The 14775-nt window shown below is 43.4% G+C and overlaps 2 protein-coding genes across 2 annotated transcripts; both read right to left on the reverse strand.

Moving 5' to 3' along the window:
* Nucleotides 1–1463: 1463 nt before the first annotated feature.
* LOC141797828 (nuclear factor 7, brain-like) lies at nucleotides 1464–2870 on the reverse strand. Its single transcript, XM_074679512.1, has one exon. It carries the CDS (start codon nucleotides 2850–2852, stop codon nucleotides 1464–1466), a length of 1389 nt encoding a protein of 462 aa, XP_074535613.1. The 5' UTR covers nucleotides 2853–2870.
* Nucleotides 2871–9142: 6272 nt separating this feature from the next.
* LOC141797881 (E3 ubiquitin-protein ligase TRIM39-like) lies at nucleotides 9143–10540 on the reverse strand. Its single transcript, XM_074679568.1, has one exon. The coding sequence runs from the start codon at nucleotides 10529–10531 to the stop codon at nucleotides 9143–9145; it is 1389 nt and encodes a 462-aa protein (XP_074535669.1). The 5' UTR covers nucleotides 10532–10540.
* Nucleotides 10541–14775: the final 4235 nt, after the last annotated feature.

The raw sequence follows: 14775 nt of genomic DNA on the forward strand, positions 1-14775 counted from the left end.
TACAGAAAATCACTGATGTGTTGGCTCCCTCTAGTGGTGTCAGGTTCAAAGCACAGCTTCAAAACTCCAAAGCAGGTAAACAGAACTGAAATCCACTTTTCTCACTTTAGATGAGAGGAAATATTTGTGTATTAGATCTTCCTGAAGCTTTACTGTGTGTGTTTATTTAACAGACTTTTTAATTTCTTTATCTTACTCTGAAATGTGATCGAGGCACAATGAGGCACTTTATCACCTGTTTCAAGGGACACTTAAGGATTTTTACTTTTCTGTCTTGATGCCCAAATGCTGTAGCATGTGTGGAGCTAGATCTATATCTCCCATTCATTCTAAAAGGGGGGACGGGAGAGGGCATCTTTGGGGTTCACCGACTTTGAGGGCTTGTCATTCAAAAACCATTTCTGAAAAAACAGATTCCCACAGAGCTTTTGTAAAGCAGGGTCCACTCTGTCATCTGAGCAAATTTCAAGCTGATATCATTTATGGCCCAGGAGAAGATAACTTTTGAAAAAGGCCCAAAAATGTGCAGCCCACAGGATCACCCACTGTGGGGCAGGGACGACTCTTCAGATCAGTGAAGGTGTTATTGATGTTCACACATCACAGCAACAGGTCAGAGTTCAACACCAGCATTTTATTTAGACCAACAACCAATCAGATCACAGATTACAGTAAACATTCAATAAAATCACACTTTGACTCTGATCACTTTAAGAAGAACTGAGAAATAAGTTAAAGGAAACAGACTGAACAAACTCTGATTATTTACAGACTCAACATAAAGTAAAACAAACCAACCTTAAAAACAGACACGAGGAAACATCTTTGAATAAAGAACTGTGGTGGAATTTTCATATTGCTTTATGCCTTTCCTTAATTAATTCTCTAAATTGCCTCTATATGTGTCACAATAATACCTGTATTTGCCTTAAAGTTATCTTTACACAGAGACAGTGTTTTTCTTAGTCTGGGTTGGATCCGATTCACACGTTCCTGTCTCCTTGAACGCTGTTTCTCACATTGAGTTCCCAAGCTAAGCTGAACCCCCCTTGCTGATAGATAGACATAACAATCCCAATCTCAAGAATACTAAATACTGAACACACAGAGTCGTCTGTTAGAACTGACTTTGCATTACACTGGGCACCATGTGTACTGTCTGTCATATTCTCCTCGATCGAGCTATATAAACTATTACAACTTAAGCCATCTGAGTCTCCTGAGTCTTCTTCATCAAGTATCAAGATTCCTGAAATTATCAAGAACAGATCATCTGTCACTGAATTAAAGGGTTAATTAAACAGATAACATGTCAATCATCAAACAGTAAACGCGTTCAAACCCTGATGGAAAGAAGAGAGGAAAGGTTTGGAGAGATCACTGATAATAATCATCATCATCATCATCATCATCATCGTCATCGTCATCATCATCATCATCATCATCATCATCATCATCATCATCTATTTCTGTTCCACGCTCACAGAGACCTTCAGAGGTAAAACCTTCAGTGTTTTTTTATCCCATGTGTTGATGTATGGAAACAGCTTCTCAGTGAAAGTGTGTGTGAAGGTGTGTATGTGTGTGTTAGTATCAGGATCAAAGAACGACAGCTGTCCTCTGTCCCAGTCCAGTTTCACTCTGATCCTCTGGAGACAATTCTTCACAGACAAAACAGAGCCGGGAGGGGATGAAGAGGATGCTCCATATTTACCACCATTGAACCATATCGTCCATAATCCAGACTCTTTGAATCTCTCCTTCTGAACAGACCCTGATGTCACACCCAGGTTCCAGTCTCTGTTGTCTCCAACCTCCACGTCCCAGCTGTGAGTCCCTGAGTTAAAGCTCTCAGAGCCCAGGACAGACCATGCTTTTCCCCTCTCTGGATTCTTAGGAACTTCCTGTTTCTCTCCTGGTCTCACTGAGGTCAGATCCTCAGACAGGATGAGATCTGGAGCAGCAGTGTTTGGGTCCAGAACCACAGGACTGTAGGAGACCAGGTCCTTCATCTTGTTCCAGATGTTGAAGCTCAGGTTGCCCAGGTGTTTGGCCTGCTCTATCAGAGCTCCTGAGGGCAGCTGTGGATCCTCCAGCAGGGGGCGCTGCTGGACTCTTTCCACTGCAGCCTTGTAGTTTTTCAGGAATGAGACGTCTCCAGCTCTCAGCTGCTCCTCTGTGTCTCTGACTGTGTCTGAAAGAGCTGCTATCTCTCTGCTCAGAGCCTCCATCTGCTCCTTCATCCTCTGACTCTTCTGCTCCTCTTCCTCCCTCAGTGCAGACAGCCTGGCCTCCTCTTCCTCTTCTAGAAACTGATGAAGCTTCTTAAACTGCTCCTTAATCTGCCTCTCTGTGTGTCGGGCCTGGACCTGAATGTGTTGAGCAGTTTGATCAAACTTCACTTTAGCTCCTTCACAAACCTTTAACTTCCTCTTTAAGGGCTGCAGAGTTTCCTGAAGATTCATCTTGTGGTTTCCAGCAGCTTCATCGATGGGTCTGAATCTGTGCTCGCTGTGTTTCTCTGAATCTCTGCAGATCACACAAACTGGCTCCTGATGGTCCAGACAGAAGAGTTTGAGTTTCTCAGAGTGCAGACTGCAGAGATCCTCTGAAGGTCTCTGACCTCTCTCCTGGAGGAAACTCTCACACAGATTCTTTAAAGCAAAGTTAGGAGGTGGGGAATCCCTTAAATATTGCTTCCTGCAAACTGGACACTCTTGCATTGGTCTCTCCCTCCACCAGCTCTGCAGACAGTCTTTACAGAAGCTGTGGCAGCAGGACAGGATGACCGGATCTTTAAAGACCTCATGGCAGACGGGACAGCTCAGATCCCCCTCCAGTCTGGACGCCATTTTGTCGAGAGTGAAGCTGAAGACGCAGCAGGCACGCAGCTTCAGGAAGTCTCTCCCTGAGCCTTGAAAGTTTCTTCCTCTTTTCTTCAAAGTTGTAAAAGTCTGATGGTAGAGTTCCCAGTGTTCCCAGTGTTCCCAGTGTTCTCCTCCTGCAGCTGTTTGTCTTTGGTCTGAAGGTGAAGCTTTGAGTCTGTTTCTCAGCGTCTCTCAGCTCAAACATGAAAACATGTTTCCTGTTTCCGTGTTTGTCTCCGGGGAGTTGGGGGGGGGGGGGGGGGGGGGGGGGGGGGGGGCTTGTGATTACAGGAACAAGTGTGACCTGCTCTAACTTTTGTTTCTGCACTGAACATAAAGTCCTTTTATCAGTAGATTAAATTTCTCTGTGAGGTGGAGGTTTAATGTTTGTTTCTCTAATGTTTCTGTCAGCAGGGTGATGTGATTGATGTGTCCTGACACAAACTCAGACACAGTCAGGGATAGAGTTTGGATGTTCACTCTTAAATAAAGTGACAATGTCCTGGTTGAAGAAGCTTCCTTACATGCTTTGCTGCATCGTGCTCCTCCTGCTTTTCCTCTCCGTACAGTTTCTCCTGCAGATGTCAGAAATGAAACATCGTGGCATTCTGTGTTTAGAGAGATCCATCACCACCTCGTCCATCTACGCCACCTCTTAGTCCCTGCTGACTAGTTCCTGATCCCTTTTAGACGACCCTGCCAACAATAATTTGGCTCCCCTGATGAAGGTAGACTGGGCGCCAGCTCTCAAGCTAACCCTAACTCAAGTGCTCGTGCCTCACCAGCTTTATTTACAGAGCACTTTTAAAAACACAGGTAGATCAAAATGAAATGATAAAAACAGACAAGTAAAAGAAAAACATTGTAAAAACAATAAAAGCAAATTTTAAAAAAGCAAGTAAAAGGGAATAAAAGAAAATAAAAGAGACTAAGACCAGGCAAAGAAACTGAGTCTCGGTGGAGTTAAAAGCCAAAGAATAAAAATGGGTTTTAAGACATGTTTTCAAAAGTGGTCAGTGAAGGGGCCTCTCTAATGTGCAGGGGAAGACTGTTCCGCAATGGAGGAGCAACATTAGAGAAGGCCCTGTTCCCTCTGAGCTTCTTCCTGGACTGTTTTCCTTTCGTTACAGTTTAAAAAGTTCAGGGCTAACCACGATTTAATGTCTTCCAGACCAACAAGGAGGAGTTTGAATGAGAAGCCATTTTTTGCTTTTAAGGGCACATAAATCTGACAGTCGTCAGCATAGCAATGGAAGGCTATTCCATGCTTTCTTAGTATAGACCCCAGTGGCAGTATATACAAAGAAAAGAGTAACGGCCACAAGACTGAGCCCTGTGGGACCCCACGTGACAGAGGAGCAGAGGATGACTCTGAGCCTAAAATATTAACACTGAAAGACCTGTCAGTCAGATAGGATTTAAACCAATCAAGAGCAGTGTCACATAGGCCCACTTGGTTTTTTAAACGAGATATTAAAATACTGTGGTCCACTGTGTCAAAAGCAGCAGTTAAATCAAGTAGAACCAGCACAGCATAATCACCAGAATCACAGATGGAGTATATATCCTTAAAAACTCATACTAAAGCTGACTCTGTGCTATGAAGGGCTTTAAAACCTGACTGAAACATTTCCAGTGTTTCAGTGCCTCCTAACAGCACGCGTTCTGTCGTTAAACCAGGGCTCAGGTTTAGCCTTTGACTGCCTGGGCTTCAAAGGACCCACAGAGTCCAGGGTGGTTTGACAAGAGGACTCAAACCAGGAGCTAAGCTCTTCTATGTCCCAGGAGGAAAAGTCAGGCGGGACAGAAAGCTGATCCAAAGCAGCGGAAAACTGAGCGGCAGAGGAAGGGTTAAACACCCACCATGGCCGAACAGGAGCACGACATTTGAGCTCAGTTCTTTGCAACACAACATCAAATAACACAGACATATGATCTGAAAGTCCTGAATCAAACACTCGCAAATCGGCGACAGGCAGACCGCATGAAAGAACCAGGTCCAGTGTGTGACCATGCACATGTGTAGGACCAGGTACAGAGTGCACTAGGTTAAAAGAGTCAATGAGGCTTAAAAAGTCGTTCACCAGTGGCTTATCAGGACAGCACACATGGATATTAAAGTCCCCAACAATAAGAACATGACCATAAGTCAGCATGATCCAAGCTAAAAGATCTGAGAAATCATTTAAAAAGTTCTTATTGTATTTGGGAGGGCGATATAAAACAGCGCAGAAAACCGGGTTAGCGCAGCTCACCTCAAATGAGGTTATTTCAAAGCTGGTGAAAGATGAAGACTGTAAGGAACTCAGCTTACATTTGTAGTCCTTTCTGTAGACAGTCGCAGTCCCACCTCCTCTCCCTGAGGCCCGTGGCGTGTTAAAATAGCAGCAAGCTGCCGGAAAAGATCGGATAGAACACCGGACTCCCCAGCACTCAGCCACGTCTCTGTGATGCACAGAAAATCCAGTTTTTCGGAACCAAAGAAATCCCTTAGAATAAAGGTCTTGTTTGCCAGCGATCTGGCGTTCACCAGACCAACTCTGGCCGCAGCTGGAGCACCGGCTTCCTCCAGTCGAGGAGATCGGCGCAGTGGCTGGAGGTTCCCGAGATTTTCCCGGCCCAGGGTAAGTCGCGGGTGACACTGACCAGCAGACTGATGGGTCTTGTCGTCAAAGCCAACCAAAGGCACCAGGCAGACATCAACAGGATCCAGGAAGCAACGAGGCAAACTATATTCGTGCAATGGCTGAAAAGCATCACATATCAAAGCAACCTTAAGTTTGACCATCCAATTGCTTCGCTTGCCACGGCTGCGGAGACGCCTTCGCCGAGTGGAGGGCATGGGAACCCGGTGCAGGTGAGTCGGGACTCCCAACAGAAGCGGGGGTAAAGTTTGATGTCCATAGTTATTGAACAAGACTGGGTGATGGCAAGAATGTTGAAAGTTTAAGAGAGTTTGGTGATCATAAACCAGCAGAGACTCATTTTCTAGAAAGATCAAACTCAGGAACAGCAAAAACACAAACAAACGTAGCAGCGACAGACGAGCAGCCACACACACCGGCACCATCTTGATGGGTAAAAGTGTCTTGAAAGGCGACTCCTGTCCCGGCTTTTCGTTGGGTTTCCAGGTAAACTCCAGTCTCTGGTCTCACGTCAGCAGGTGGTCTCAGCCTGAACTTCAAGGTTGGTTCACAACTGTTGACCGACTAAAGGTCCACCTGAGTCCCTCCTTCCTTACCCTCTTCATACAGCCAGGTTCTTGTTATCCTTGTTATTTTTGAGGGCAGTCTGGAATCTGTCCCCTGAGGACTGGGTACTGTGGTCGGACTAACAGTGAGGAAAATAAGTATTGAACGCGTTAACTTTTTCCCCATCACATTTATTTCCAAAACTGCAATTCAAACAGAATTTCTCCCAGACATTGGTATTAACTCAAATAATCCACACACGAAAAGAAATCACAACATTCAGGTCCATAAATAATGATTATGGTGAATTAAGTACGATGACACAGCAAAAAAGTATTGAACACACCATGGAAAGGCTGTATACTTTGGACAGGAAATGCACCATACCACCTGAAATCTGTCAGTAATTATTACTTGAACTTCCAATTAGTGCAAACCAACATCAGCTGGGCTAGAGCAAATTGATGGTTCTATAAAAAAGGTTGTTTTTTCACCAAGCAGTGAAATACCACACACCTCATGATGGGTAAAGGCAAAGAGCTCTCTGAAGACATTCACAACCTGATTGTTGCTCAGCATCAGAATGGAACTGGTTACAGACTTATATCAAAGCACCTGAATATTCCAGTCAGCACCGTTGGGGCCATTATTCACAAGTGGAAGAAGCACCACCTTATCATCAAGAAAGACTTGAAGGCAGCAGGTACAATTGTTACAGAGAAAACAATACGCAATGCGCTCCAGCAGCTAGACATTGAATATTTAGTGGCATGTTATTAAAATTACAGTCATTTTCAGCTGCCACATTAATCAACACCTGATCAGGTGTACGGCGTGATTTGCCCTGATACGCACATTTCATAAATCACACATCAGCATTGCCATAACCTTGTTTTTACACCCAAATCTGCGCCAAGTCCCACAGAAAATTGATAAATGAGAGCCAATGAGGGCAGATTTTAAACATACCTGGTTCCTCCTCCTTGTTGATCTGACCCAGAGCCAGTGAGACTCGAACCACCACGATGAAGAGGAGGAAGAGGAGGGTGAGGATGAAGGGAGCCCTGTAGGAAGACAGAGAGTTAGCATGTTAACATATTTTCTTATTTTCTACTGTTTGATTTGAAAAAGGAGGCAGAGGCCCAGTCTGAGGATCATTAAGTCTCAGTTTCACTGTAACTAACAAGTCTCACTGAAGCCAGCAGAGACATGTCTGACCATGACACTGTGAAGCTGAAAAACGATATTGTTCAGTTCAATAAGCTGCGGCTTTTTTCAGTGAAGTTATTTTGCAGTTGCAGTTTTGAAGTTTTTTCTTCTTAACTGAAACATTTAACTCAACTTTCTAATAATAACAAAGCATGTCTGAAATCTTACAGCTGTTAGTGTGAATTCGGCTCATGAATCAATCAGGAGAGAACACTTATCCTCAACAGATGTTAACTTTTTGAGGGCGATGAGGTGTGTTTGTGATCGCTGGATTTGGACGTTATCTTGAATAAAAGTCGTAGCTGTGCTGATTTAAAAGGAGGTTGGTGTTATGTTTGTACGCCGAATTAAAGGACATATTATCTGGATTATTGATCATGTGTCATTTGTCTCTCAGACTCAGTGTGCGGGTAAAGTAAGTCCACATGAATATAAATTCACAGAATTTCAAATGCGCATCTGTACAAGCGGCTCTTCATGCACGCGTTAACCGGCAAAGGGGAGGGTAACCCGGAATAACACGGTGAAGATTTACAGTGGAGCTCCGGTTCAGAGCCAGTGTCAGTAAATCAAACCTAAAACAGCCTGAAAATCTCAATCCATGACTTCACTGGAAGGACAACACAGAAAGGCACCAAACCTCATAGGAAAAACAGCGAATTTAAGAAAAACGTTAGACGCAGGACTCACATTGAGAGTTGAAATGTCGATCTTTGATTTCCCGAAAGCATGAGGCTCAGACCAGAGTCTGATCACAGAAAATACAATGATAATATATGACTCAATTAAAACTTTTTTCAATGTTTTAGATTCAAATGTGTGTTTAGTTTAAAGGAGGGTATTACAGTAAATCTCTGATGTGTTGGCTCCCTCTAGTGGTGTCAGGTTCAAAGCTCAGCTTCAAAACACCAAAGCAGGTAAACAGAACTGAAATCCACTTTTCTCACATTAGATGAGAGGAAATATTTGTGTATTAGATCTTCCTGAAGCTTTACTGTGTGTGTTTATTTAACAGACTTTTTAATTTCTTTATCTTACTCTGAAATGTGATCGAGGCACAATGAGGCACTTTATCACCTGTTTCAAGGGACACTTAAGGATTTTTACTTTTCTGTCTTGATGCCCCAAATGCTGTAGCATGTGTGGAGCTACATCTATATCTCCCATTCATTCTAATAGGGGGAACAGGAGAGGGCGTCTTTGGGGTTCAACGACTTTGAGGGCTTGTCATTCAAAATCCATTTCTGAAAAAACAGATTCCCACAGAGCTTTTGTAAAGCAGGGTCCACTCTGTCATCTGAGCAAATTTCAAGCCGATATCATTTATGGCCTAGGAGAAGATAACTTTTAAAAAAGGCCCAAAAATGTGCAGCCCACAGGATCACCCACTGTGGGGCAGGGACGACTCTTCAGATCAGTGAAGGTGTTATTGATGTTCACACATAACAGCAACAGGTCAGAGTTCAACACCAGCATTTTATTTAGACCAACAACCAATCAGATCACAGATTACAGTAAACATTCAATAAAATCACACTTTGACTCTGATCACTATAAGAACTGAAAAATGAGTTAAAGGAAACAGACTGAACAAACTCTGATTATTTACAGACTCAACATAAAGCAAAATAAACCAACGTTAAAAACAGACACAAGGAAACATCTTTGAATAAAGAACAGATCATCTGTCACTGAATTAAAGGGTTAATTAAACAGATAACATGTCAATCATCAAACAGTAAACACGTTCAAACCCTGATGGAAAGAAGAGAGGAAAGGTTTGGAGAGATCACTAATAATCATCATCATCATTATCATCATCATCATCATCATCATCATCATCATCATCATCATCATCATCATCATAATCATCATCTATTTCTGTTCCAGGCTCACAGAGACCTTCAGAGGTAAAATCCTCAGTGGTTGGTTCATACATGTGTCAATGTATGGAAACAGGTTCCCAGTAAAAGTGTGTGTGAAGGTGTGTATGTGTGTGTTAGTATCAGGATCAGAGAACGACAGCTGTCCTCTGTCCCAGTCCAGATTCACTCTGATCTTCTGAGGACGATTCTTCACGGACAGAACAGAGACAGGACGGGATGAGGAGGCTGCTCTGTATTTACCTCCAAAGAACCGTATTCTCCAAAATCTAGACTGTTTGAATCTCTCCTTCTGAACAGACCCTGATAAAACACCCAGGCTCCAGTGTAAACTGTCTCCAACCTCCACGTCCCAGCTGTGAGTCCCTGAGTTAAAGCTCTCAGAGCCCAGGACAGACCAAGCTATTCTCCTCTCTGGATTCTCAGGAACTTCCTGTTTCTCTCCTGGTCTCACTGAGGTCAGATCCTCAGACAGGATGAGTTCTGGACCAGCAGTGTTTGGATCCAGAACCACAGGACTGTAGGAGACCATGTCCTTCATCTTGTTCCAGATATTGAAGCTCAGGTTGCCCAGGTGTTTGGCCTGCTCTATCAGAGCTCCTGAGGGCAGCTCTGTATCCTCCAGCAGGAGGCGCTGCTGGACTCTTTCCACTGCAGCCTTGTAGTTTTTCAGGAATGAGACGTCTCCAGCTCTCAGCTGCTCCTCTGTGTCTCTGACTGTGTCTGAAAGAGCTGCTATCTCTCTGCTCAGAGCCTCCATCTGCTCCTTCATCCTCTGACTCTTCTGCTCCTCTTCCTCCCTCAGTGCAGACAGCCTGGCCTCCTCTTCCTCTTCTAGAAACTGATGAAGCTTCTTAAACTGCTCCTTAATCTGCCTCTCTGTGTGTCGGGCCTGGACCTGAATGTGTTGAGCAGTTTGATCAAACTTCACTTTAGCTCCTTCACAAACCTTTAACTTCCTCTTTAAGGGCTCCAGAGTTTCCAGAAGCTTCTTCTTGTGGTTTCCAGCAGCTTCATCGATGGGTCTGAATCTGTGCTCGCTGTGTTTCTCTGAATCTCTGCAGACGAGACAAACTGGCTCCTGATGGTCCAGACAGAAGAGTTTGAGTTTCTCAGAGTGCAGACTGCAGAGATCCTCTGAAGGTCTCTGACCTCTCTCCTGGAGGAAACTCTCACACAGATTCTTTAAAGTGAAGTTAGGAGGTGGTGAATCCTTTGAACTTCTCCTCCTACAAACTGGACACTCTCGTGTTGGTCTCTCCCTCCACCAGCTCTGCAGACAGTCTTTACAGAAGCTGTGGCAGCAGGACAGGATGACCGGATCATGATAGACCTCCTGGCAGACCGGACAGCTCAGATCTTCCTCCAGTCTGGACGCCATTCTGTCTGAGAGTGATGCTGAAGACGCAGCAGGCACGCAGCTTCAGGAAGTCTCTCCCTGAGCCTTGAAAGTTTTTTTCCCTTTTAATCAAAGTTGTAAAAGTCCGATTGTATAGTTCCCAGAGTTCCCAGTGTTCCCAGTGTTCTCCTCCTGCAGCTGTCAGTCTTTGGTCTGAAGGTGAATCTGATTGTCTGTCTCTCAGCGTCTCTCTCGGCTCAGTTATGAAAAATGTAAACCTGTTTCCTAGTTTTTCTCAGGTGAGTCAGGTAAGGGGGCGGAGCTTCTGAAAGATCAGAAATAAGTTGGAACAGCTCTTGTTGTTATTTCTTCAATCAAACTATAAACTCTCATCATTGGGTCAGAGTCCTCTCTAACAGCAAGTTCAAAGGTTTGTGTCTCTAAAGTTTCTGTCAGCAGGTTGTTCTGATGTTGTGGACAGGAGCCAAGTCCTGCAGGAAAATAAAATCTGCATCTCTGTAGATAAAATATTAAAGTTTAACTTTTAAATTGATCTTCCGAAAGAAATGAACTTTAGCACAATAATCTGATTGATCATTTAGGTGTAACAACTCAAATATCTCATTTAATGGTGTCAACAAGCCAAGGACCACCCTGAAAGTGCTCCAGAAAGACTTGGAGGCAGCAGGTACGATTGTTACAGAGAAAACAATAGGCAATGCACTCCACCACCATGGCCTCTATGGACGCTCAGCCCGCAAGACTCCATTCCTCAAGAAAAGGCATGTTGAAGCTGGTTTAAAGTTTGCTAAACAGCATCTTGACAAGCCTGTAGAATACTGGGAGAATGTTGTCTGGTCAGATGAGACCAAAACTGAACTTTTGGGCTGTCATACTACAGACCATGTTTGGAGGAGAAATGGCACTGCACATCAGCCAAAAAACACTACACCAACAGTGAAGTTTGGAGGTGGAAGCATCATGGCATGGGGTTGTTTCTCATCTCATGGTGTTGGCAAACTTCATATAACTGACGGAGCAATGAATGGAGCCATGTATGGGGAAATTCTTGATCTGAATCTGCTGCCATCCACCAGGATGATGAAGATGAGACGTGGCTGGACCTTCCAGCAGGACAACCATCCAAAGTGTAGCTGGTCCCCGGCCACTCAAACAAAGCAGACAAACTCGACAGGTGCAACTTTCCTTTATTTAATCGGCACCGTGAAACTAGATAGACACATCAAGAAAATTTCATTACAATTTTAAAATCACTCAGTTACAAAAATATAAAATACTCCTTTACATAAATTCATTTACTTGAAATACACAAAGTCCATTAGAAACTCAGCTGATTAAAATGCACATTTCATTACTTGTACAAAATGCATCATAAACATTACTGGCCGAAGTACAACAGTTCCAACAAATAAACAAACAAAACACATACCTCACTCTACCGACCAGGGGTGCTAATAACTCTGAGGCAACATCGAGAATCTCTGGTGGGAGCGTATACATGCTACCAAAAGAAACGAATAATAAACAACTGGCCAAACTTCAAAGAAAGAATGAATGAATGAATGAAAGTAAATGGGAGACATGAAACATACCATGCTGTTCCAAGAAAGAAGCTCAAACAACAACACAGGAGTGCATCACTTAAATGCTTCCTGACAGCACACCTTCCGGTCGGAAACAAAAAAAGCATCACGACAGAAACCCCCCCCAAAAAATAATACGATAACAACGTTGCAGAAAGGGCAGCCAGTTACACTCTCATCAAAATATGTGACAATGAGCAAACCTTTTGCGAATCAAATATAATTTCTAGGCCATCGATAACCTCTGACCTTTCACATACTGCAGTAATTCACACCAATAAAACCCATTGTGTCTGATGCAAGCAGCTCTTTGAAATATCTCTTCCATGAAGGCCAAGTAGTGTTCATAATACAGCCTATTAACTTTCTTTTCCAATGTTGTAGGTGTGCAGTGGCCAACCTCTTATTTGGCAAAGATGTTGGTTTGCTGCCTTTAAAGGGGAGGGGTATTTCTTAATGCCCGTCTTAATTTTGCTTCATGGTGTTACTCAGCAGGTGTATAAAAGTGATACGCCCCTTTTTCAAACATCCAAAACAAAGATGGTTTTCATGAATGAAGGCCCTCTTCTCTTCTATCGTCTTATCGTTGAAGAATGGACATTTAACAACACCGTGTGTCTCATTTTTAAAAACCAGACAAGGTGGTTTTGGTCTCATATTATCTGCAGTAATGGAAGATTTCTTTGGTTGAACACTGGTTTTAAATGGCTTGGCTTTCTTTGGTATCTTTTCTTCTGTAGCCTTTAGATTGATCAGAAGGGGTGAGGCAATAGGATTACAGGCTATGCGAGCCTCCTTTTGCATAAACTCCGCAAAATGAGCAAAACTTGGACAATCTCTAGACTTATCCAGTTCTTTCACCACACTGCGGTTCCAACTAAGCACCAGCTATTCGGGTAATTTCTTAAGGAGTTTATGATTTTCTTTGCAATCATTTAAAATTGCTAGCCCTTTGACATGAGGCATAGCCTCTACACATCCTTGAAGAAAATCAGCAAAGTCTCTTGGTGCTATGGGGTCACTGGCAGCTATCCTGGGCCATTTTGCGAGCCTGTCTCTGAAAGCCCTTTGTACCACAAACGGACTTCCAAAGCGATCCTGAAGTGTTGCCCAAGCCCCATTATATGCGTCCTCTGAGTTTCCATAAAAGAAACCTTCGACAGCTTTGCGTGCCTCCCCAGCGAGGTAACTCTTAAGATAAAACATCTTTTCACTGATGGGGAGGGGCTTTTCTCCAATAAGGGCCATGAAGGAGATCTTCCAATCAATAAACTTCAACGGCTCACCAGAAAATATTGTTGGCTCTGGGACTGGAAGCTGGCTGGAGGTGAGTGAACTCCTCATTGCTTGTACAAGACTGGCTTCCTGTTGAACTTTCAGTGGGTCAGGAAATACCAGACCAGGCCAAAAAGGTGTGGCTTGGGCATCAAGAACACATTTATACTCCGTGTTTTGACTGTGGTGCAGAAACTTAGATTCAGATTCCACTTCACATCCCTCAAGTATATCATAGCTGTTATAAACCTTTACCTGAGCTTCTGCCATTTTGACTTCATTTTCCATTTGTAACTGTTGCAGTTTTGTTTCTTCCTCTTCCAACTTCAACTTTGCCTCAGCCTCCTTCTGTTTGAACCTTACCAACATTTGTGTTTCTCTTAGTTTCCATTCACTCTTCAGTTTATCAAGTTTGACTTGATGAGCATGTAATTCTTGAAGGGACTTTGCTTGCTGTAGCTTGGCAGCGAGATCTGCCTCTGCGTCTGCATTCTTGCTTGAGGATCTGGGAGTGGTGCTCAAAACCTCACCCAATTCTTGTGGTGACTCTGACGTAACAGTTTCAGTTTTTGTTCTGCCAAAGAGGGAACCATACTCCTCCTTGTTCAACACCATCCTCACTCTTTCCTTTTCCAGTCGATCAAAGCACACGGCAAAGTTGACTCTCAAATATTTTCAAAAAAAGAAAATCAATCTGTTAGAACGGCCTAGTCAATCACCTGACTTCAATCCAACTGAACATTTGTGGAAAGAAGTAAAGAAAAGGGTTCACCAGAGGGCACCAAAGAATATTCCAGATTTAAAGACAATCTGTGCAGAGGAATGGGACAAAATCACACCTGAGCAGTGTGGGCCATTAGTTCAAACATACAAGAAGCTTCTGGAAGCTGTCATTGCAAACAAAGGCTTCTCCACTAAGTATTAGATGAGTCTCAGTTAGCGTGTTCAATACTTTTTTCCTGTGTTATCGTACTTAATTCACCATAATCATTATTTATGGACCTGAACGTTGTGATTTCTTTTCATGTGTGGATTATTTGAGTTAATACCAATGTCTGGGAGGAATTTTGTTTGAATTACAGCTTAAGAAATGAATTTAGTCAGATAAAAGGTTGACGCATTTAATACTTATTTTTCCAACTGTAAAGGTTTAAAACTCTGCTGTATTTTAGTTCGTCACATCCACGCTGCTGACGGCTGAAGTGATTTCCTTGCAGACAAGTTTTTTCTGACTCGCTTTGTCCGACTCCCAAACATTGCGGCGTCATTTCTCTCTACCTTGGTGCTATGGTGTCGATCTCCAGCACAGAGAACACTTCTTTTTCCCGTAATGCGTCCCTCCATGTCATAAACTTCGTGGGTTTGGCCAGCTGGACCTTGAATATTTAGTGGCATGTTATTTAAATT

Source organism: Halichoeres trimaculatus, unplaced genomic scaffold (assembly GCF_033239565.1).
Source record: "Halichoeres trimaculatus isolate MK-OKI-2021-1 unplaced genomic scaffold, fHalTri1.1 fHalTri1_scaffold_9, whole genome shotgun sequence".
Lineage (NCBI taxonomy): Eukaryota > Metazoa > Chordata > Actinopteri > Labriformes > Labridae > Halichoeres > Halichoeres trimaculatus.